This window comes from Helobdella robusta, assembly GCF_000326865.2.
Source record: "Helobdella robusta unplaced genomic scaffold HELROscaffold_1, whole genome shotgun sequence".
Classification (NCBI taxonomy): domain Eukaryota; kingdom Metazoa; phylum Annelida; class Clitellata; order Rhynchobdellida; family Glossiphoniidae; genus Helobdella; species Helobdella robusta.
In genome coordinates, this window is record NW_008703570.1 from 10660090 (window position 1) to 10684724 (window position 24635).

Consider the following 24635-nt stretch of genomic DNA (forward strand, 5'->3'; position numbering starts at 1 on the left):
TTTCCCCCATTGTGCTAGGGCTGGTAGGCGCACAATAGACAGCCGATGTTAAATCTGAAAGGTTGATCAGAGGGTAAGATAGGTCGGTATTGTTGTTGCCACTGGTTGAGTTGTAGGCATTACGTTTTCTATATATATGATTTTGTGTGGGTAATTTTGGCAACTGTTTGTTTTGTTGCTTGACTTCATATAAAAAATTTTTAGGTGAAGATATCCGTTCCAGAAAGTTGTATTTATCGTTACATTCATTTGTAGAAATAATTATTTGTTGTGTTGAATGATCTTCCGTTAACATGTCAAATTTTTTAAAATTTTTCGCGTAATTTGAATTGATAGTTTCATTTGGCAGGTGAGTTGCATTATTTTGATGCAGAGGAGGTTGTTCCATGAGTTCATGTTTCGCCGCCCCACGCAACTCCGACCTGCTGAGAACAATCTTCTCGAGAGCATCAACATGTGATTCCACCGTGGCCAGACTCCCATTCATGTCACTTTCCATTCGCTGCATGACGTTCGCTGAGTTGAAATTTTTTTCTAATCTTTTGAGGGTGGAAAAAGTAATTTGTTATCATTGATGTTATTAATCTGATTTACAAATTATTCTCAAATCAATTTCAATTTAACATTTAAACATTGAAAAATTTATTTTATTGACTTTATTTCAAAAATTTGCCAAGTAGAATTCTGTGTAGGACTTATGTTTAAAAATTTATTATTTGCTGCACATTAATTTACGTTCAATCTTTTTTTAATGTTCTAACGTTGTAAATTTGCTGCCCATTAATTTGCTATGTTCTTTTTGTTATGTAGGAAGTAAATTTAACTTTTCAAGTTTCAACATTTTGAAATTCCGAACAAATACCTAACTTTAAAGCTTTTTGATTGTCCGTTTGTTTATCATTGGTTGTGGTCCGTCGAGCTCTGTTTTTGTGGAATGATTGGATGCAGCCGTCTTCAAAGTCGTGCAACTTCTCTAGGTCCTGCTCATCCAGAAATACCTCTTGCAAAAGAAAATATACAAGGTTGTAATTTTTAATTCAATTCAATAAGGTGTTTGTTCGGCAAAAACATAAATACAGGAGACCTGAAAATTGTTTATATAGTTATTTTTATTTATTGTAATATATTAACAATGCAAATTGCTTACAATTTATTTCAAATTTATTTCATTGCAACTGAAAATATTTTTTTACGAAAGCTGTAACAATAACACCACACCACATCACACCACACAAAAACTTTCGCTTATATGATAATTACAGTCAAATTAAACAATGGCTAACTTAGTCCGCGATCGAAAAACGTTTGCTTCTTGGTACAGCACATGAGAAGGTATCTAAAAGTGATGAAGGCGTGGTTGATGAGGATGAACGGAGCAGGCAGGATGGGTCTCGTTTCGTATTTTATTATCAAATTGTAACGTTGGAATTTCCAAACAGTGTTCGAATGGGCGTATATTCTCATGAAAACTCCGCTGTAAAGTTTTAAAAGAGTATTGAAATCATTGTCGAGGCATCAAACGTAAAGAAGTAAATTTAAAATAAAACACTTAAGTTGGATCATTAACAGCAGTAGATTAACAGGAGCCTTTATATTTATTTTCAAATAACTTTTTGCACAAAATCTTCAGCCAACTTGATGACAGCAATGAGAAGACTGAGCAGGACAATGATGCCAACCGCCAAGTACACAGCAAAGATAAAAGGCACCAGCCACCTTCCAGGCACACATGGAAACTCTTCCTCGGATGTCACATCATCCACGCAATCAGCTGAAATCATGATTGAAATTATCGGTAAATTGGCGTCTTTTATTGAAAAAGAATATTTTTCTTGGATTATTTTTAGCAACATAAACACATAAATTTTATGTTGCTAAAAATTTAATCTTGATCCATTTTTAGGTCATCTATGAAAAATGAAAACTTTCAAAGTTAAGAACTGAACTAACGCCAGATTTCATCACTATAGGTTTCTCCGTAGAGCATGAAGTAAGGCTTGAGAAATATTTTTCTGACCGACGACCACTTGAAATCTTGCTCCGGAAACCAGAGGGATTGTCTGAATGTTCCAAAGCTAACTAGGATGACCAGAATGTAGAATAGGAGATCTGAAGAAACCCTAAACTAAATTTGGTTCTTATTATGAACAGCAATAATAATAATGTTGATGGAAATTATGCAAGTTTCAAATTATTAAAGTTAACGTTGATTATCTCCTAAAAATTGAGTTTATCACTGTGTAAAATTTTCGAAAATGCACTAATATTTTTGATTTAAAAAAACCAAAGAACCTTATTGAATAAATTAAAACTAAATTGTTTTCCAAAGCAGGAACATCACAAACAACTTCAAATATTTCCGCCCCACACACCCTTCTTCCAACTCACCATCTTCTTGAGAATTGTTATGTACGGTCCGAACTTAGGACCAATGACGAAGAACTCGACAAATTTAACGATGCACAGCATAACAGTGAGGGAATAAAATACTCTGGAAGTTGAATCAAAGTGGAATCGAAGAGCGAAGCCAATATAAAAGAGGCAGATTGATGAAATGTCGGCAATGTTCCAAAAATCATTGAAGAAGATGAAGACTTTCTGTCTTATCTTTGGGGCATCACACGTTACGAACTGTGAGTGCATGCGTGAGTGTACGTGCGTGAGTGTGCGTGCGTGAGTGTGTGTGCGTGTGTTTGTTTGTATGTGATAATCGTTAAACAATTAAAATCGACACAATTTATTAACTTCTCTGAATTTTTCCCCTGTGAGAGCACACATGTAAGCAAGGACGTACCACTCTGCAGCGGTTCTGCGTTCTGCTGGTGTGGGCTGGATGACCATGTAGAAGAATAACAATGCAAATACGCAGTGGCCGATCTAAATAAAAAATTTCTAGTTTATGTCACAGTTAACATTTTGTCTGTTTTTAAAATACTCAAACACGTTATTTAATTCATTCCGCTAGAAAATAAATGAACAACACTGAAAGAACTGAAATAAAAACATGTCACGGACTGCATGCATCCAGAATTTTGTGATGGGAGCTGCATAAAAGTGAATGATTTTGCTACGAAAGTGAAGTTGACTGCGTTTGATTGAGATGTTGTTGCCTTCCATGGGAATGTTCGTCAGGATGGGTTTCGATCTGGCAGGCAATTTATCATTTCATCTCCAGAGTGTATAATCAACTTTTAATTACAATTGAAGTCGAGTTATCGTCATCAGCAAAGTTCAAAAAACGAAATTAAAATGAAATAAGTTTAATGAACTTTGAAATAAATGTATAGAAAGTGGAACTAGAGGTAGTAGGACTCTTAAAAAATGAAGATTTCATGAAATGAAAAACAACCCTCGCCGCATCTTGAGACGAGATTTGGAAGGCGAGAGAAAGTACTTTGAGAATTCTTTCACGTGTGACGCCCGACGCTGAAAATTATGACGCCAGAGTTTGAAACAACTCTCGTATTTGTTATCACATTTATAATTATCACCAAACCATCATCACATTTGTTATAACCACCGTTAGTTGACTAACATCAGCGTCATAGTCGTTAATGTTTTTTTTTTGTCAAGTTATCATCATCAACTTCATCATTATCACAATCATTATTATCATCAGCAGTTCTATTATCACCAACAAATTTATCATCATTATCAATATCATCATCAACAAAATCATTATTAATATCTACAACATTGTCATAAGCAACGTTAACATTGCCATTACAAAAATTTTTATCAACACACCATGACCGTTTAAATCAACATCGTTCAAATTGATATCGCAAAACATCTTCATAATCATAGTAAGTACTCTCCTTATCCAACTAAACTAACATCATCTCAATCATCATCATCGTAACCATCATCATCTTAATGTTTAATCATCTTAATGTATAATCATCTTAATGTATAATCATCTTAATGTATAATCATCTTATTGTACAATCATGTTAATGTATAGTCGTCTTAATGTATAATCCTCTTATTGTATAATCATCTTAATGTATAGTCGTCTTAATGTATGATATAATCGTCTTAATGTATAATCATCTTAACGTATAATCATCTTAATGTTATAATCACCATAATGTATAATCATCTTAATGTTATAATCATCATAATGTATAATCATCTTAATGATCACCATCGTATAACAACCAGGCGTTCTGTAAAAAGTTGTGGTCCATCTTGATTAGTGGCACTGTTCATTCCTGCAGCCGCAGCTCCGACAGCAGCTAAAGCAGCAGTTGCAGCAGCTGCGACAGCTGTCGATGATTTGCCAGATGACGAAGGAATGTCGATGATGGCGTTCGGTAGATTGAGTTGTTGAAGTTGGTGCTGATGCTGTTGCAAGGTCTGGTAATGTGTATTTGAATATTGGCATTTAAATGGCTCTCCATTGAGTGTGGATTAATCACAAATTATTACTTTTGTATGCATTTTGTTTTTGCTTTCACATAGTTTTTTTCATTTTCCCAACTCATTCAAGTTTTAACAAAACAAATAAGCTAAGTCAATCCAAATCTACGATGTGTGCTATTTGCAGCCTGCATTATTTCAACATCCGCGTCATTTTTGCTATAAGTCGTGCAACATGAAACATCCGTGCTACGTGTAATTTCTTTTTAAATTCCAATTAACTTTTTGTTGTGTGATTTTTGATTTTATCTAATAATTATTTCAGTAAACTGCGAAAATTGTCTCCTTTATTAATAATAGGTATTTAGGAATCGAAATAAAATTGTAATTAACGTTTCATGGCACCTGGTATATAATAGGATTTTCGTTATCTGAAGCATGGGAATCTGATTCTTTATCGTCATCATCTTCGTCATCACCTTCTTGTGCGTTCTGCTCATATGTAAGACAGTTGCTATATATCAACACTCATAACAATATAATTATTTAAATGTTGGTATCATTTACGTTTAATAAATAAAACAATTTACTACTATGTAAATCGTAAATAATAAATTCTTTTTCATATACTTGTGTTTGAGGCATGATCTCAAGCTCTTCGATACTTTTGTAGTTGAAAAAGAAAATCAGTGGAAAGCAAAGAATGCCAAATATGACCTGGAATGAAATTTGTATTGTATCATCACCCTTGCTGATATTCCATCATCATTTTGTCCTGTCTGTCCTAGTCCTCGTTTGATATCATTATTCATCATCATTAACATAAAAGTGTTATCTCAACATCATCATCATTAGCATTAACATCATTATCGTCGTTTTCATAATATTCATCATCATCATCTTCATCAACAACAACATCAACACGATAATCATCGCCACCTTGATACTTGGATACTTGCGAGTTCGCAGTCCACCCATCCACATTTCGGTCAATAGCACCTGGCAGCAGGTGTGTGCCAGGAAGTTCATGTTACGATCTGCGTTGGTTTGGGATGACGTGGAATGTACGGAAACTTGCGAATTTGTGCGTGCGTGCATGTGAGTGTGTGTGTATGGCCATTGTTTTGTCTATGCAAGAGCTTGTTTAGCACGTGTGTTCTAGCACATGTGTTTAACTGCTCTTAACGTATGCGTGAATGTGTGGTGTGTGCATACATTTGTTTGAAATGTGTGCATATATGTGGATCTGTGTGAGTCTAATTCTTACTTCGTATAAAAGATTAATATTTGAGTTTGCAATAAAATCCGATCTACCTGCCACAGCCAAACTGAGGCACGTCTGATTGCTCCAATTGCTGAGTTCGTACGTAAGAAGCAGCTTCGTCAGCTCGCTGTCGATCTTACAGTAGTGGTTCAACAGTTCGGTTGAAAGAGCAACAAATTCCCTGGCATGGTACGTGGGGTGATCTTGTTATTGTGGCATAAAATTAAGATGCTGAGTAAGAAGATATGTAACTTTTTATAGCATGTAAAAATGTTCGCCTATATTATGCTATAAAGCTTTCATTACGTTGTATCTGTGTTATGTTTGTATGTATGGAACATAATGCTCGAGTGTTACAACGCTCACTGATGGTGTTTGTCGATTTCGTAAGAGGCGCCCACATCATCTTCATCTTCGTCGGCCTCCCTGGCCATGCCACTGTACAGTTTGCCCGCTATCAAGCACTTCGTCAAGTTGGTACAACATCATTGGTGTTATGTCCATTTTAGGACAAAGTGAATGTTAAAAAGTTTTAAATGGGAATGAAACGTTTGAAATCTGTAATATATCAAGACACATCAAAACAATTTCAAATAACGCTAGTCCAGTATATTTATTTTAACTTTATTTGAACACAATAACGACTATTAACTTTTTTCTGTATATTCAAACTATCTCACACAAGTGTAAAATTTTCTTAAACGTTGGAAACCTTAGCCATGGATTCCTGTCCCATGCGCCACATGAACCTGGCCATGTTGTGCCTTCGCAAGAGGACAGCCCACATCATCAGTTCACTGTAAGGGTACTTGAAGGTATCTGACAACAAGTGGTTGTAGTCGTCGTCGTTTGTGGAAGTCGTCGAAGTCGTTGAGGTTCTAGATGCGGTGGAGATTTTGCGGCTCTGTTGAAAGAAATATTAATGATAATAAAAAGTAATACATAGTTTTTTTTTTAAATTTCAAATTATTGAAAAACAATAAATTATTGAAAAACAATAAATTATAAAATAAATTATTTTCATATAAATGCTATGAACTTTTATCTTTGCGGCATTGTGCAGCAAACGGAATTTCCTCTTTCCATACAAAGATTGGAAGGCCCCGCCCATTAGTTTATTTATAACTTGGCCAATCTCGTACAGGCTGAATCTATAATTAGACGGCACATACTATTGGATGGAAAGTTTGGATTCGTTAAATTAAATTATTTATTTATTTGTTTATTTATTAATAAACACTAAATCGTTTAAAATCACTAGCAGGTGTAAAATTATATAAATGCCATTATATTATTTTAAATAGATAAGTGTGGTTATTTATTACGATTTTTTTCTTGAAATTGTATATTTGTAATCGCCGAATTGGCGCGAGAAAGTAGATGTAAAAAAATGGCCTAGCTGCAATTGAGTTAACATTTGACGGAGGTGAAGTAGTCGTAAGAGTTAAGAATCTAAATATAGAAGTGTTCTAAGATAACTAGCCATGTAAAGATTGCAATTTGTCATTGTGATTGTTGAAACGGCTGTCTGTCATTGCGATTATGTTAAAAGAACTTTCACTTGCGATGTGACTGTGGTTACGAAAAGGAAGATAATGAATGATGTCATCATTGATGACGTCGATGAAAGGATGATGATGATGAGGAGGAGGATGGCGACGATGATGATGATGAGTTACCGTTTTCTGTTCGCTGAGAAGATGTCTCAATGTACTGGTTGGATCAAATCTCTTGAAATGAAATCATTTCATTTTGAAATCGTTAGTTGGTTCATTTCATACATCATGATCATCAATCACATCACAGGTTATTAATTTTTCATGTGGTAGATATATCATCTTCATCATTCTTATCATCACCATCATCCTCATTTATGTTATAAATTTTGTGTGACTTTTTTTAAAACTAAAACGACATATTTATTGAACTTTTTAGCTCAATAGTTTCAAATGTCTTGAACAATTAGGCAGTTGGTTCAACAATTGAAACAAAATTTAATAAATCTACAAATTTATCTACGATTGATTAGAGCAAATAAATCTTGATTAACAAAACTAACAGTTCTGATACCATGTTTAAGCGCCCGCGTTGATTGTAAAGGCCTCGTTGAATTCAAAACCTGTTTGTTGTTGTTGTTGCTATTGTTTTCGTTGTTGTTGCTATTTTTTTGTCGTCACCGCATGAATTAGAATTGAATAGTTTTTAAAAACATTATTTCTAATCAAAATGTCGTCAGTAATGTTAAAATGTACCACGACTACCCGCCTTACATACTGTACCATGTCTACCTATCTTACATCTGTATTATGTCTACCAACCTGATTATACAACTCCTCGAGTCTTTTGATGGTCAGCCACATTTTCACATTCAGTCCACTCTCGATTAACAACTGGACAAATTCAACCCTATCATGTACAAGGGCTTCCAACATCAGGCTGTCCAGAGCTCCTTCCTGCAGTTCGTTTATTTATTTTGCCATTGAGAGGAAAAACTGATTGAATTTTTAACAAAATTATTTCAGCGCTTAAATAACTTGCTAGTGACTCCATGAAGGAAATATTAACATCAGTGGTTACAATTACAATAAACCTTAAATAAATTGATCACTAAAATTATAGGTTTCATTTAATTTTCAGCCAATGATGAATAATTGATATTTAATGCGGCTTCCTATCTTACTTTGCATAAGTGAGCGCAAGCAAGGAAGTGCTTTCTGGCCACATCCACTCTGTTCCACGCCATTGTTAAGTGCAGTTGATACTGCAAACTTGACTTTTGGCCTGAATCATTATTCCCAATAAATTGTTTAGTTGAAGTCATTTGATGAATTAGATTAACTTATTTTTCGTTTTATAATAATGAAACGTAAGCACCTTGTTTAACATTGCAAAAAATGATTTTTATGATACCATTTAACGATAGAATGATTGAAAGACCAACGAACATCTCAACAGGACACTGAGCAAGGCTTGGTCAAGACTCTCCTTTCCGTTCTGTAATCTAAAAATTGTTATCTGACAAAATATTTTAAAATTATGAATTATTATGTTCATTAAGCATACTTGAGCGTGAAAAAAAAATTAAGGAACCGATTTTTTGTGCTTCACGCATAACATTAATTCCTCGAATACATTTTCATAAGCTGAATGTTCCAATCGAGAAAGGTTGGATATCATCGCCTGCAGTCGTTTCCTTGTATTCTGCGACATGCCCCTATTATTTAGTTAAACAGATATAGTTTAGTTTAGAATGTTGGAGAAATGTGCAATTGAACTGAATATATGACCGTATTTGGTATGTATTGTATAAACTTTCAAAAGAAGCATTCTATAGGAAGTTATCATTTAAGCGCTGCACTATTTAATAATGAAACTATCGTAGCCCTACCCATCAGATTGAATATTTTCATGAGCAAATGACAGCAAATCAGACGTTCCACCACTCTTGTCAATCACCAAAACAGGGATGGGCGGTTTGTTTGTGACACAGTCGATTACGGATCGGATACAATTACTGCCACCTCCCATTAGCAATCTTACTACAGGTGTACCATGGTCTTTTGAGCTTCCTAGAAAGTATACCTTAATCATTACACAATTATTTTACTCGCACTATCAGTAAAATTTTATCCGAACCAAACCATAAACTTGAAATGTAAATAAATGGAAACTACTGTTGTTGGCAATCTTCTGCTGGGAGATGTATCTTTCGAGATTCTTGCGCAGAATTATTTCAGAACCGAACTTTCCAACCGATCCATCGTCGACGAGTAGGTAATGAGAGTGGTTGACGTTCAGAACAGTCCCGTCGTTATTAGCTGACGAAAAACTATAAGGCACGGATTTCTGAGTCGTGTCGTTATATTATTAATTATGGATAGATTATAATTTTTAAAATTGAAAACTTCAAATGTCGCATTTGATAGTTAGAATTTCTTAAAATAATTAAATGCAGACGAACGGCAAAATATCTTGCTCTAACATTCCTGCCAATGAGATCTTCCCTCCGATGCACAACTCCCCACGCGACGATGCCGATCCTTACGATGTTGTGCCGGGACTGTCCCGTTGTGTCACCTAATGATTCGTTCAACCGTTTAACAACATCTTCGATTTTAAATGAAAATCGCAATCTACAAACAACAATAAAAGTTATAAATATTTATAAAAAAAATTGATTTTAATTCATTTCTAAACACACTCTATAATTAAAAAAATGTATTGAAACCACTGAGTAGCTATTTTTTGTAAAGATTATTATCATTCAGTTGACCTAAATGAACGCCATCTGTTATGACCCAGGCGCCCGTTGTTTTAGCAGCATTAAAAATCCCTTCGTTGCACACCTCACGAAGTTCAGGTCGAAGGTCATAGTTCACGAAATCTCCGTATATTGAAATCAACATCTTCGCATTGTCCAGTCGCCAGTGAGTGTGAAGGAAGGTGAGGACGTCTTCCGGGTGGGTGTCGTTAGACAGGCGTATGTACTGGTTGCGTGTGTGGTCGGTTGGTTTGGTTTCATTTTTTAACGTTTCACAAAAAATGTAAAATTATAAACCTATTTTTGAAAAATTATAGAATTTTATTAAAAATCATGAAAAATAAAAAAAATATTGAAATAAAATGTTGGAGGCAGGCAGCAGATTAATGTTGAAAAAGATAAGCAGTGGTGTGGATGCAAAAAAGCCCGATAAAAAAACATTGATCATTATTATCAAATGTTAAATTTTAAAATCTAAACACCACCTGAGACTTGCCGTTTCGAAATTCTATCGTCCCGTAAGCATCGGTTGGCAGGAGATCTGTGTTTGTCAGGGGATCCCAAACTGGAGGAACTGCATACGAGGATTTAGTGATCTCATTCATCCGCGAGTTTGTGTGCGAGAATTCATCTTTGCCGCACTGGCATCTAACGTTGTTTAATCGTTTCATATGACGGTAACGTGTTTCAACTCACAAATTTAGGGTTTATTGAAATGTTAATTATTCTGTCAAATAGAAAAAAAAACTTGCAATAAATTTTATAGTTAAAAATCAATTAATTTTGCGTTAACTCTTGGAAGGGCTCATACCTGTATAGCTTAAACTACCAACAACTCTAAGTTAATTTACTTTGGTCAGCTTGTGTAATTTGAAAATACAAATTTGTATAATAATTTATTAAAAGAACATTTTAAATTATAAATAAAAATTGTTAAAAACGAAGAAAACAATTGAACTTTGTGTAATCATTAATTTCAGGCATGAATTGGATGCACTCTCGCTTCTTGAACGTACGTTCTATCCATAGTGACTTTTCGTTGCAACATTTAATCTCAATAAAACAAAAAGCTATTAAATTTTTTTGCGATTCAAAACGTGAATTTAAAGACAAATTTTTCGAATTAAAATTAATTTGCATTAAAATTTATACCCAACGAAATGAAATTATGAAGTGAAATGAAAAATTAACAAACAAAACATTTAAATCACACTCATGTAAAAAGAATAACCCATTATAAACGAATTTCAAGTGATGATCAAGAACGTGACAACAATAGTACTTAAAAACCTGATCGCCAACGACCGCCTCCCCAGTCAGAATATTATCTGCTTGTAGATAAGACAGCATGGAATCTTAATAATCTTTTATAAAATTGATAAACTTTACACGGAGTTAGTTACTCAATAGAAAATACTGACATTAGTGTATTTCATAACAATCGTCCAACAGTTCAATATTTTAGTCACTCATACGAACCACATGTGTGCTAACGAAACATATCTGAATTGAACCGCTCTTTACAGACCAATGATAAAACTAGAACAATGTGCACAAAGGTGCGATCGTGTTTAATATTATCATTATTGTTATTACTATTGTTATTATTCTTATTGTTGTTGTAATTGTAGTAGTAGTTGTTGTTGTTGTCCTCAGAAACAATTGTGTGTTGGTTTCAATTTTCATGTCATTTTCGTTGAGTCGGTGCTCGACAAGACATTTTTGCCAGGAAAGAAAGTTACGATATATCCATTTATGCAGTATACTACAGTATTATGTTGGTGTAAGGATTAAAATGTTGAAATGATATATATTTGTATCAACAATTGTATTGTAATGTATTAACAATTTTGTACACACACACACACACACACACGTGTACACACGCAACATGTTTGAAATAATTTATACGGGTGGATTAAATTCAAAAATTTGATTTTGATTAACATTTTTTTAAATCACTATGTATTTATTTTTATGTCAGTAATGTTATTATTGACAATGACTGACTGACACTCAGTTTGAATAAATTGTTTCAAATGAATAGATCATGAAAATAAAAATCTCATCATCAATTATTATTATTAACATGCAATATGCAGTCAAATAGGCTGTCAATTACTATGTACTAATCATATTATTTCTCATCGCTACTTATCATTCACGTCGTCATCATCTTCCTCACAATCGTCATCTTCTTTATCACCATCATAATCATCTTCTTCATTACCACCATCATTTTCGTTATCTTCTTCAACCTCATGTTTATCATCATCTAGAGACAAGCTTTTCATAATCTGGAATTTGCCGATTCTTCTCCATGGATTTACAATTTTCTTTGTACAAGCACTCCGTCTAAAAAATATTATTTTATAATAATTATTATTATTATTATTAGTTAAATTGAAATAATTTTTTGTATAATTAATCATTCAAAATCGTCATGTTTTATTCTTTATATATATATATAGGTACAGAAACTTCTTAACTTCAACCCTCTCTCCACATACAAGTTAAGTTATATTATTCACTATTGGAAATGATTACAATCGAAACAATTATTATCAATGTAATTAATTAACACTCATTATTAATTTAATTAATAAAATAATTAATTAAAAGTATCAGAAGTTAGTTAGTATAGTTAGAAATGAATTGAAGAAAGGTTGATTACAAATTTTTTGTAGGTCTCGTAGATTTCCACAGCCTGGTTAGAGGTGAAAATTATTCTCCCTTCGCCCGTTGAACTGTGGCTGTCAACAGTTTTCAGATTAATAATTTTATACAAGTTAATATAATAAATTAATTTTCAAAAAAATTAATTATCAACATTTTTTTAATATTCGATTGTTACGGTTGTTAATATTTATGAAAAATGTTTGATTCCAGCGTGTCTTCACTTGTGTATTTTGCTAAATTTTTTAACTTGTAGCATTTCAGTCGTTTTTATAAACATCTAGTTTTCTTTACTTTCATCTACAAACTGAATAATTCAAAAATTGTATCGTAATTTAAGATTGAACATCTGACAATAATACAAACACAACCAAACTAAAACGTTAAAAACATTCGCAAAGAGGACTAAAAAAACATTCAAACCTGTCAGTATGGATGATGAAGTGATTAGGATCAAATCCGTATTTCTGTATAGAACCGCTGTTCCATTTTATCAGGAATGTAGCTAGATTTTCGAAGCTCCATAGCACAAGTTCCTTGCCAGTTATTTCCAGCCTGCAGTGCTGGGGCTCTCTCCATGGAAGGAATGCACATGGCATGACGACCACGTTGAAAAATGCTGACTCCCCTGCTAGGTTTCGTGTTGTGTGTTGTTGTTATTGGTAGTGTTGTTGTTGGTGGTGGTTTTGTTGTTGTTGTTGGTGGTGGTGGTGTCGTTGTTGTTGTCAAGATGATTTGTAGTAGTAAGCAGATTTAAATCTTAATACTGTAATTAAATTTTTTTAAATATTAATAAATTAAATAGTAATTTAACAATGACTATAAATTTATACCGAGCCATAAAACCAACGAAAACATGATCAGACATAGAAACTAACAAAATTTAAAAAAAAATTTTACGCATTTTTGGCTTAGAACTTGTTCTCTGGACAATGATGTTGCTACTGCTGCTGCTTCTGCTGCACATGGGTGGCTGTGGAGTGGGTGTGGGTGGTAGTGGAGTAGTGGGAGGTGATTGCTGACAGAAAACTGTAGGCGGAGGAGGGGGTAGAGTAAGGGTGACACCGTTGAGTGCATGCATCCAGACCTCAGCGTCGTACACTGTGGTGTGGTGTGGTAAGATAGAGATGTTCAAAAATTGGTGTCAGTGTATGAGTTGTGGTAGTTTGCACTTTGCGATGTTTTCAGCATGGCGTTGTTATGTTTTGAAATTATGATATTTCAGAAAGCTTTTGTTGACGTGTTAATGATTTTTTCTTAACAAAAGCTGAATAGAATATAATTTGTTGCTTCAATAATATGTTTGATCATAATTTTGTGCGTCTGCATGTGTTTGTTTGTATTGTGTAGTGTGTTTAGGTGTGTGCATATAAATTGTTAATATTTGTTTACAATTATTTCGTTTTTGTTTTAATACACGTATGAATATGTACGAATATTAAAATAATGCCCGTTAGTTAAGAACCAGGATGCTAACTAGAAGTAAATACTAAAGAACGCTGATGCTAATTATGCTGCTAGTTGATTACAATTCATTTGATGTGGATGATGAAGATGATGAAGATGAAAGTTCTGGCAGTGTTGACTACGGAAATGATGACGATGATGGTTGAAAAACGTAAATAATGATAATAATTATTCAATTCTACTCATCTCAATTATGATTACGATAATTATAAAGATGTTTAATAATAATAATACCTAGAACAGTTACGACAATAATATTGATATGATATCTATATTATAACAATCATATAATTACAATTCTATAATTGTAATAAAAATGTTGTCTTGTATTAATTTAAAGATGACTGATGAAAACGTCCGTTTTGGTTAAATAGTTAGGACGAAAATTTTTAGAAAAGAACAATGGCTATTTTCATTGGAAAGCTATCATTGAGACGGGTGTTAGCTAATTAAATGCAACTATATGATGAAATTATTTAATTGTTACGAAATATTAAAAGTTAATAGGTTATCTATTTAATTATAAAAATAAAAAATTAAATACGGATATCATTATTGATGATTAGTTAGGCATTTTTAATTCAACCAAAAATTAATCTAATCAGCAGTTTAAAGTAACATTGTTTTAGATATATATATTTAGGCTGAAATTTCGATTCAAATTGCACGCAAGATAATGAGGTCAGCTGATTTTATATCCAAAATTTGAATTTTATAATTTCAACGTATTACATTATAACATAAAATATAACCCTAAAATTAAGCCCAGCGCTGGATCAATAACAGAATGTCAAATAAATAACATTAATAGAAATAACAATTACAGTTGATGTTAAAATGATTGATGAAATTTAGTGTAAGGGAATATTAATGTAATGAAAGACATGATCAACAAACAACTCACGTGATTGGGTGATAAACTTTTTAATGTTTCCATCGGTAAAATGTAGGAGGATGCCACATCGAGAGCCCTTGCTCTCGATGTGGGCTCTGTCTCCGGGGAAAAGTGGTACCGTGCAAAGGGGGGGTTTGTGATCGCAGTCTGAAAATTTTTCGTGGAATTCAAGTTTGTGGGAGACGTAGACGTCGTACTGGCGAAGAAGGCGCAACCATTGGTGCTTGTAGGTAGAGCTCTTTAGGAGGTTGTTTTGTTGTGATGTTGTTTGTATTGTTTTTTGTTGTTGTTGTTTTTGTTGGTGTTGTAGTTTTTGTTGTTGTAGTTTGTGGAGTGTTGTTGTTTGTGGGGTGTTGTTGTTTGTGGGGTGGTGTTCTTATGATTGTTGGAGTGTGTTAATAAAACTATTTTACCAAACGACGATGATGATGATAAACAAAGAAATGACGATGTTGGCTTGTAATAATAATGATGAACTTGACAATTCAACTATACCTACAACCGCAATTGTTCCTAAAAAAAAGTAAAGCTAAGGAAAATGAATGATCTGATAAGATAGATGGAATGGAAATGAGCATAAAACAATAAGAATCAACGTAACGTAATTGGTGTTGCTAACAAAACTTAGATTTACAGTTCATCCATTCACTCATTCATTGATTCATTTGTATTCGTTCGTTCATATGTTTATTCATTCATTTATTCATTTATTTGTTCATTCATTCAAAATCCCTAACTCACCAAATAAGATTTGACCTTGACACTGACCAACCCCTCCTTCACAACTTCACAGATTGGCGTTGTTAACATATTCCTCGTTTTGCCGTTAATGTTTTACAATCTTTAGAGATTAATTTAATTTTGTAAATATCTTCGGTCGATTGAGCAAGAAATTTTAAATGTTTATAACAGCAACAATAACAGCATTAATAATTGTTTTTTTTTAATTAATCAACTGTTAAATTCAAATTATTAACCAATCATAAGCCGCAAAAGTTTGGTCTATTAATTTTATACAATTATTTATTTAACCACATAAAAAATATCTTGAAGTCACTTGATCAATTACCTATCGAGATTATTTAATACTCTTATCGGTTTAATTTGAATCCAACTCATCCTATGTGTATTCATGTGTTTCCGTGTATCAAACTTCAAAACAGTCACAACAACCACGCTACCATGAGTTATAAATTTGTCGAAAGATTGTTAAATACGTAAAATGCATCCGCCCATTTATATATGCAAATATATGAAGGCACTTTGAATAAATTATATATTTATGTTATATATTAACATGTGTATATATTTATGTGTGTTATATATATATATGTGTGTGTGTGTGTGTGAGTGTGGTATGTGTAAAATTTATTGACGCAGATATATATGTAGACCAACAATAAAGTTTTTTAAACGTGCACACATATAAGTACACGTACAAGTACAATATTTTATAAATGTTAAATGATTTCTTAAGCAGCTCTCGAACCAGGTGCGGACGAAAATGATTGAAGGTTTGGTAGGGTAGTTCGTGATGAAAAGTGCAGGTGAGTGCAGGCACTAAACGGAGGAAAGCATTCGAGAAAAAGTTACAAGCAGGTGGAAAAATACGCATGCAAGGAAATTTCTCTAAATATTATTTTAATGAACAAAACAACCAGGTACTCTAAGTATACGAGTGCTGTGTGTGTGTGTGTGGCCTTGAATCAGCTTATTACCTTCTCGTTGTACGTTTTTCAGGAAACTGAGAAGCCGAATAGGATAAAAAAAATTTAGTTTCGGTTTCATCCCCTCACCATGAGTTCACTAAATGTCACATTGTTCGTCGGTGTTTTATTGGCTACCAACAATTTGACTGAGAGTTAATTAGCACGATAACTCATTTAAATGGTTGCCAACATATAAGATATGGCCATCGTTCTGTTATCTGGCGTGAAAATCACATAACAAAAACTTCAATAATAATAATTGCTACAACTGTTATAATAATAATAAAACAATGTAAATATTCGCAGTATCAATAAAAGCAACAGCGATGATTTTAGAAAAGCTTTACGTAAAATAATTTTCACATAAATAACTTTACATACTTTCGAAATAATGTTGGAAACACTGCAATTAATATTACTTCAAGCGTTTTTCAACTTTCAGTAATAACACAGACGTGCTTAGCTCATAAGCATGAGATTAGTTTTAGTTTATTAGTTTTAGAAGTTTTTTATTGGTAGGCACGGTTATAAAATGAAGAATTCTAGAAGGAAATTCATAATTCATATGTAACAACCTACGCACAAGTTGTAGGCTTTCACGTGCGAATTTGCCAATCATTACATATTAAACAATGTTCAGTTAATACTTTTGCGTTGTTAAACGTTAAGGTGATATAACCCCCTTGTGGAGAAATAACTAATTGTTATAAACAAAAACGCCAAGAACTGAATTAATTCGACGAATTAACATGTATTATTGTGACTATAAACTTATAATATATAACTTATACATTTATTTTCTTACATTTCATTGTAGCTTATTGAAATTATTCAAACTGAGAACTTTCAAATCTGTTTGTTTGGTAAACTGAAATCAGTTAAGTTTTGTAAGCACCAATGCCCTTACTCCTGAGAAACATTTCGTCGATTCAATAGATCCCAATTACATTTTAAATGTGCAAACAGTAACCCATGTAACAAAAGTTGTTGAATGTTTTAAAATTTTCCATCTCCCATATGGTACATATTGCATGCAATTGAAATCATAAAATTGTAAACATACATCATTGTAAAATTGTATATTTTATTATATATGCAGCTATAAATGTAACAATCATAAATCTTGATTCAACATCATATATGGAATCAATTAATGTTAATATCATCGTCAGTCAACAAACAACTATTTACATTATTGACGTTATTGTGGGTTTAAAAAAAAGTAAAAAAGAAAATAGATAAAATCCAAAGACGTAAAATAGAATTAAAAAAGGTTTAAAAAATTTACAAACACCAATGGTTAAAAAGCACTATCATCACAGTCCAGTTAGATAACATAGTGAATATGTACAAGCAAGCAAATCCTCTCCACCACTTCTACACACCTCCTCCTAACTGCTACACACCAGGCACTCATCTTTGTTCTTCAGGGAACAGACCCCCACCTCCATGATTTCTGACACTTCGTCAACATTTCCATTAGAAGTGTCAACTTTTCCATTAGAAGTGTCAACCTTTCCATTCAAAGTTTTTGTACCATTTTGAGTAGCGGGGCCATTTTGAATTGTGATATTATTTTGAATTTTCAGTTTAGATTTGTCGACAGTAAACTGGATGGCGTTGGCAGCTGGTCGAGTTCTCAGGTAGTACATGCCCGTCTTCAGACCCTGGTCGTGGCGTTTAGGAAAACGTATTAGGAATGATTTATTCGGCAATTAATTATATTAGTAACTTTCTACCATTGTGCAATAAACATAATCCACAAATCGCATATAACAAATTTCAATGGAAACAAATTCAGTGATTAACTAACATTTAGAAGAATAGCACAAACATTCCAGCTAATACGTAAATTATACGCAATCAACAAAAGTGTTTGCAATCTCAATCCATCGCCCTCACCATCCGCCAGCAGTAGAAATGCACACTGGAAAGCTTTCCATAGGTAGGTTCCGAAATGTGAATGTTCAGTGACTGGCTCTGATCAATGAAGGGGGCTCGATCGGCAGCCATCTTGATTATCGTCTTCTGCGAGATCTCCCAGACTGTTTTGTACAAGCGCTTGATGTGGTAGGGGATGCAGTCGATATTCTGGTTGAAGAATAATTAATTATTAATTAATTAGTGGGCTACATTAAGAAGTTCGAAGAGATAAAATGAAAAATAAACGGTTGATCGTCAACAAATGCAATCGGTAGAGTATCAGGTAGATGAATGAATAGCCAGATAACTTGAAATTTTTTGAAACCTGGACAGATCCGTTGTTGGCAATCAGCAAATTCTTCATGTCATCGTTCCATAAATTTAGTTCAACAAGATCTTTCAAGAGATGGCGATTCACCACCTGCATTTGTAATAAAGATTGAAAGATTGAATGTGAACGCAAACACATCAAAATATAAATAAGTAATCAAATTTATGTCTAAAATCGGAACAACCGTTTCTAAGCCACTAAATATTAACAAACCAACAAAGACACAAACAAACTCTGACAAATTTTCGAACAAACACATATTGAGGAAAACAGAGTTAGACCTGAAACTCCCCGGACAGCACCCTCCTGGTGTAAATATTGCTGGTGTAGGGCTCAAAACTTTCACAGTTACCGAGAATCTGTGCTGTCGAAGCTGTAGGCATTGGGGCCACCAGCAGGCTGTTTCTCACGCCGTACCTGCAGATGAGGGGGTGAGTGTCGAGAGATGACTTTCAAAAGAAGCCTAATGATAAACTTTCAAGAAAATGAATAATCTCTTGCAGAATGAAGAAATATGTTAGCCATAACACCACTTAACAACTCGTGTGTAACCAACAATGTTGAAAATTATTTAAGAGAATTGTAAAAAAAATAATAATTAACATAAGCTAAATCCAACAAAACTCAACATAACGGTAATTTCAGTCAAAATAATTATACTCCAAAGTAAATATTTATCAACATTTTCACTGAAGTTTGATTCAATCTTTAATGTTCATAAATATGCATTTAAAAAATGATTACAATTTTTCATGTTAAAACAATTAGCCTCAGGCATGTTTGTCATTCCATGATTAACGAACAAGACGTCATTAATGCCCACAATAATCCAATGACCAACCAACTTTTTAATGTTTTCTCTGAGCGAGGTCCAATCATGTCGATCTGATGGATCAACATTCCACATGTCAAACTGCAGGATCTGTGGTGGCAGGTGATTGAAGGATGATGCTTGTGCTTGCATGGATGTGCGTGCATGATTCTCAAATGTATAAAATGAGGTACATATGTATGCACGTCGTATTTGTTAACGAACAAGGTTAAAATAATGATATCCTAAAAAAAACGTAAGAATTGAAATTAAGCTGCTCATTTGATTTTCAAGAAGCAATGATGTTAACATAATCTATAGAAACATTATGGAAGACAGTAAGTACCCCCTTGCTGACTGGTGAGTCCTGGTATGTCTCGTAGGGACCAAACTTCTCAGCCAATGAGCAGCTTGCTTTGAGGGCTGCATAATAAATTGTTTCAAAGATGTCCTTGTTCAGTTGTTGGGCCTCTTCACTTTCAAATGGATATCTGATAAACAACATAGTTCAAAATAAATTTGATGTAATTTGAACGTCTGACAAGTTTTGGATGATTTATGGGATGGCAGAAAAAAGGCATGATAACATTAGGCACAAACATTAGGTAATCAAAGATAAAAATTCACATGCATGTCAACCAATCATATGGGACCAGGCCACATGTGACTACTGAGAACTAACCTCATGAGCAGGAAGGCATCAGCCAAGCCTTGAACCCCCAGTCCTATTGGTCTGTGTCTCATGTTACTCACTTTGGCCTGCGGGTAAATTAACTTCTTTTTCAAAAACAATATTTCAACGAAATAATCATAAAATGTACAATTGAAAATAAAAAAAACACACACAACCACAAACCAGCTCACCTCAGGCACTGGGTAATAGTTGACTTCGATGATTTTGTTCAAATTCTTGACTGCCACACCAACAACAAACTCCAGCTTCTCAAAATCAAACGTACGATCTGACTTTACAAATTGGTTCAATGCAATGGAAGCCAAGTTACACACAGCTACCTGTAAAAAAATATATGAACTTTTTTCAACTGGGCATTAAACAAATGAAAGATCCACAATATTTATCAATTGCTACGTATGCTTATTTTGTATACAGAGTTATTTTGATCCTTTGTTACAAATTTATTTCTATTAAAACAAGTGAATCCATTTTAACTATAATTAATAATATTCCATTTTTAATCAACAAACAACCAATCAAAAGGCATGTAAATAAAAAAAATCGAATATTCGATCAATAAACTAGCCTACACCAACTTAACAATTCACAATCAGCCAACCAACCAACCAACCGACTAACCTCATTAGGATCACAATATTGAATAATCTCAGTGCAGAGGTTGCTACATGTAATGGTTCCCAGATTCTGCTGGTTCGACTTTCTGTTACAACTGTCCTTGTACAACATGTAAGGAGTGCCTAAGCAGGTTTTGTGAAATTGTCCAATATGCATCACATATATAGGTCAAGATTGATGTGCATGTAGGTGGGATGTAACAAAAACGGTAAATGTTAAACTTAGGCTGAAAACTGACCTGTTTCAGTCTGTGATGTGATTATTTGATACCAGAGCTCCTGAGCTTTGACAACTCTGCGACCTTTGCCCTTCTTCTCGTACCTGGAATAATTAATTTTTACATCTCCTTGTGAGAAATCAACAGTGACAGCATCTACAGAATGATGAATGTACATGAATTCTTAAAATAGACAACAACCGACAACCACCAACTCTTCATAGAGGGCTCTGAAATCATCACCCCAGGTTTGATACAACCCCGGACATTCGTGGGGACACATCAAGGTCCAGTCACCATCCTGTTCCACCCTCTCCATGAACAGATCTGGAACCCAGAGGGCAAAGAAGAGGTCTCGCGCCCTGCATTCTTCTTTGCCTACGTGTTCATGTTGTTATGATTCTAGTTCATTTATTAACATTACATCTTCGAGACCAGCTTCTGTCACTAGCAATGGATCTTTATAAAAGAAATAACATTATCATTCCACCAGATTAACCACCAATGCTGTTGGTTGTACGGTGCCCACACACAAACCTCGTACAGATATCAACTTATTAATGCATTATACTTATAAAAACTCTTAACATGCAAACTTATAAAAAAAATCAGACTTACAAGCAGGACAAATATAAATATATATTTATACACATACCTGTATTTTTTTTGCAGTCAAGAAAATCGAAAATGTCTGCATGCCATGGTTCTAAGTAAACTGCAAAAGCACCTGGCCTCTGTTTCATTGTTTCATTTTTGTTATGTCTGTATGGTTGTGCTAATTATTCTACTGACTGCATCGTAGTATTATTTACATTTTTATAAGGATTTTTGTGTCTTCATCAATCAACAAATCAATCAACAATAAAACCAAACTGTGTCCATCTTTTATGAGACACACTTAATCAACTATCTTTAATAAATTCATCATCACCGGCCAAAATTCGATCAGAAGAACAGATAATCATTCCATCAATCAATCAATCATTCATTCAATCAATCAACCAGTCTGCTGGCCAATGAAATGCAGACCTTATTTCCTCCTTGGCCCACATACTTAGCAGTGTTGTTGTAGACACGAAGCATTGGAAGCAGGCCATTAGATGTACCATTGGTCTGAAGGTTGTTGGGAAATAATTTGCTGCTAATAATAACCACTGATAAAACAAAATTAATTAATTAATACTTAAATTATATAAAAATAAATATATAAAAAAAACAATAAATATGACACTCAGGTTTAAAAAAATGCATAACTGCAATTAACAATTCCCACATAGAGATAGGGACAAAAATGAGACAAACAAACTCACACACACGCCCGCCACACACACACACAGTTGTTCGCACTCCTCAATCAACCCATATAAAAAAAGTTGGGCTCCTGCCACGAAATTTATCAAAAAACATTTGTAAATTATAAACAAACGTGTGGCAACTATGAAAATAGCAACAACAACAAGCAACAACAACAAGCAAATAGTAGCAACAACAACTGAACCAACCCCGGCAATAAATGTACCAGTAGCTCGAATGCAATGGATGGCCAACCCGACACCCCCCGCCGATTTTGAGATGAGGGCGCATTGCTTGAGGGTGTCGTAGATCCCCTCTATGCTGTCTTCCTTCATGGCTACTAAGAAACAGCTGATGGATGGATGGATGGATTATGTGGTCAAATGAATGAATGAAGACAGACTATGCAAATGAAAGCATGGAGCAGATGAATTTATGGGTTAGCAGCTATGTAATGTTTTTTATTTCTATTATTTAAAATTCATTCACAGTAAGACTCAGAAAATGTTACAACATTTAAGAGATACATTGGTAACAATTGAAGTGGAAAATCACAAAATTATCTTATTTCAAAGATTATGCATGAAAAAGAAAATAAAAATGATACAATTACAACAGTGATCAACCAACAGAATGAAGGAAATAAATTTAAAAGTGAACCTAGATAGCTGGGGTTTGTTCGTGCCAGCATTGAAGAGGGTGGGAGAAGCATGTGTGAACCATTTCTCAGACAGCAAATTGTACGTCTGGTGGATTTGAGAGTAATTCGCCCAATTAATTAATTACTTAACTAATTAATCAGTAATTTGGTTGTTGATGTGATGAGTAAAATGTGAGAAATTTGATTGACTGTTGATTGAGATGACGCAATGACTGATCAACCTCGATGGCAGACTCGATGTCCTGGCCGTGGATGCCAACAGAAACCCTCATGAGCATGTGTTGGGGGCGTTCTGCCACTTTGTTGTCCATCTTCAACAGGTATGATTTTTCTAGTGTCTTTTTTCAATTTAAAAAATTTTCATGTGACAAGTAATCTTGGTATTTTATAACGAAACTTTTTCATACATTATCAATATGATTAAAAATACATGAAACACCAGTGAAAAACAACACAACCATTCTATAACATTTAAGAAAATTTATATTTGTTTTAAATAAATGAAAAACAAGCACAAATTAATCAGTAAGATAAAAAAAGATTAAAAAAAATGAAACAAAATCTCAAAAAAAAATTCAAAACACAAACCTTGAACCCAAAGTAAGTGTATCCATAGTCTCTGTCATTGATGATGGCAGAGTTGAGTCGATCAGCATTTGCCATGACGATATTGTAAAACTCTTTCGATACCAATGGGGTGTTTTGCTCGGTGAGTGGGTTGTAATAGTTGTAGAGGTCAGACACCACACCTGAGGCAGGTGTGTTTAAGGAGATGATTGACAAGCAAGTTACCAAAAAATTACTTCACCAAATTACAAACTTTCAGTTGAAATCACAAAAACATCAGCTGACATCAAGCTGTAAGACACAAACATCGATCAGCCAGTCAATTATTATCGTATCATAATTAATTATAATAATTTCCCATCAGCTACCTACCGCTAAATATCTTCTTGGTCTCCTTATGGAGATTGGACATGGCAATCCTTGCAGCAAGTATGGCATAGTCTGGGTGCTTGGCTGTTAAAGTTGCACAAATTTCAGCTGCTAGATTATCTAACTCAACTGTTGTCACGCCAGGGTACAACCCATTTATGACTTTCATAGTCACTACCACCTAGAAGAATTACATTATTATTATTTGTAGCACAACTCATCATATTAAAATTACTGCAAATTCCAAACAGAGGTTGGTGGTATATTGAGTCAAATGAATTTTTTAACAAGTGTGAGTCAAAAAATCAAATTAAAAAGCATTTGGAGTTACTGTACTTACTGGGTCAACAAAATCAAGGTTGAGTCCATAACACAATTTTTTAATTCTAAATGTTATCTTGTCAAAGTGGATGTCTTGTTTCCTTCCATCTGCTCAGTTATTTAATCATTATTTTAATGTGATTATTTATTATGTATTTTATATATTTATATGTTATATATTTTATGTATTTTTATA

At 33.8% G+C, this 24635-nt stretch overlaps 3 protein-coding genes across 3 annotated transcripts; all 3 read right to left on the minus strand.

Moving 5' to 3' along the window:
- Positions 1-827: 827 nt before the first annotated feature.
- On the minus strand, positions 828-11027 carry HELRODRAFT_62898 (hypothetical protein; the record flags this gene model as incomplete). The annotated part of the gene is made up of 25 exons (XM_009011397.1): positions 828-1000; positions 1284-1474; positions 1636-1771; positions 1951-2109; positions 2373-2631; positions 2746-2877; positions 3016-3067; positions 4148-4341; positions 4993-5079; positions 5302-5399; positions 5677-5807; positions 5993-6090; positions 6339-6530; positions 6666-6797; positions 7246-7356; positions 7945-8079; positions 8307-8407; positions 8572-8641; positions 8717-8840; positions 9015-9183; positions 9298-9472; positions 9609-9733; positions 9900-10113; positions 10373-10535; positions 10846-11027. The coding sequence occupies 25 exons, from the start codon at positions 11025-11027 to the stop codon at positions 828-830; spliced, it is 3603 nt and encodes a 1200-aa protein (XP_009009645.1).
- Positions 11028-11708: 681 nt separating this feature from the next.
- Positions 11709-16165, minus strand: HELRODRAFT_188042 (hypothetical protein). Its single transcript, XM_009011398.1, has 5 exons — positions 15667-16165; positions 14935-15163; positions 13464-13664; positions 12987-13191; positions 11709-12242 (listed from the first exon to the last, which is right to left on the minus strand). Exons 1-5 carry the CDS (start codon positions 15733-15735, stop codon positions 12038-12040), a joined length of 909 nt encoding a protein of 302 aa, XP_009009646.1. The 5' UTR covers positions 15736-16165; the 3' UTR covers positions 11709-12037.
- Positions 16166-17603: 1438 nt separating this feature from the next.
- Positions 17604-24548, minus strand: HELRODRAFT_93558 (hypothetical protein). Its single transcript, XM_009011399.1, has 20 exons — positions 24459-24548; positions 24122-24299; positions 23771-23931; positions 23404-23520; positions 23182-23267; positions 22731-22872; positions 22258-22341; positions 21884-21962; positions 21444-21606; positions 21250-21332; positions 21015-21133; positions 20564-20713; positions 20378-20458; positions 20046-20186; positions 19734-19810; positions 19170-19305; positions 18883-18978; positions 18537-18725; positions 18172-18301; positions 17604-18096 (listed from the first exon to the last, which is right to left on the minus strand). Exons 2-20 carry the CDS (start codon positions 24285-24287, stop codon positions 18026-18028), a joined length of 2271 nt encoding a protein of 756 aa, XP_009009647.1. The 5' UTR covers positions 24288-24299; positions 24459-24548; the 3' UTR covers positions 17604-18025.
- Positions 24549-24635: the final 87 nt, after the last annotated feature.

What these genes read in the sequence shown, in the direction of transcription:
- HELRODRAFT_188042 (XM_009011398.1), bottom strand. Translation starts at nt 15,735, where the DNA reads ATGTTAACAACGCCAATCTGTGAAGTTGTGAAGGAGGGGTTGGTCAGT. An exon ending in TCAAGGTCAAATCTTATTTG is followed by an intron (nt 15,164 to 15,666) that starts GTGAGTTAGGGA and finishes AACCTCCTAAAG; the next exon opens with AGCTCTACCTACAAGCACCA. An exon ending in TTCATCATCCATACTGACAG is followed by an intron (nt 12,243 to 12,986) that starts GTTTGAATGTTT and finishes AATATTTTTTAG; the next exon opens with ACGGAGTGCTTGTACAAAGA.
- HELRODRAFT_93558 (XM_009011399.1), bottom strand. Translation starts at nt 24,287, where the DNA reads ATGAAAGTCATAAATGGGTTGTACCCTGGCGTGACAACAGTTGAGTTA. An exon ending in ACATCGAGTCTGCCATCGAG is followed by an intron (nt 23,268 to 23,403) that starts GTTGATCAGTCA and finishes CAAATCCACCAG; the next exon opens with ACGTACAATTTGCTGTCTGA. An exon ending in CACATCACAGACTGAAACAG is followed by an intron (nt 21,134 to 21,249) that starts GTCAGTTTTCAG and finishes AAACCTGCTTAG; the next exon opens with GCACTCCTTACATGTTGTAC.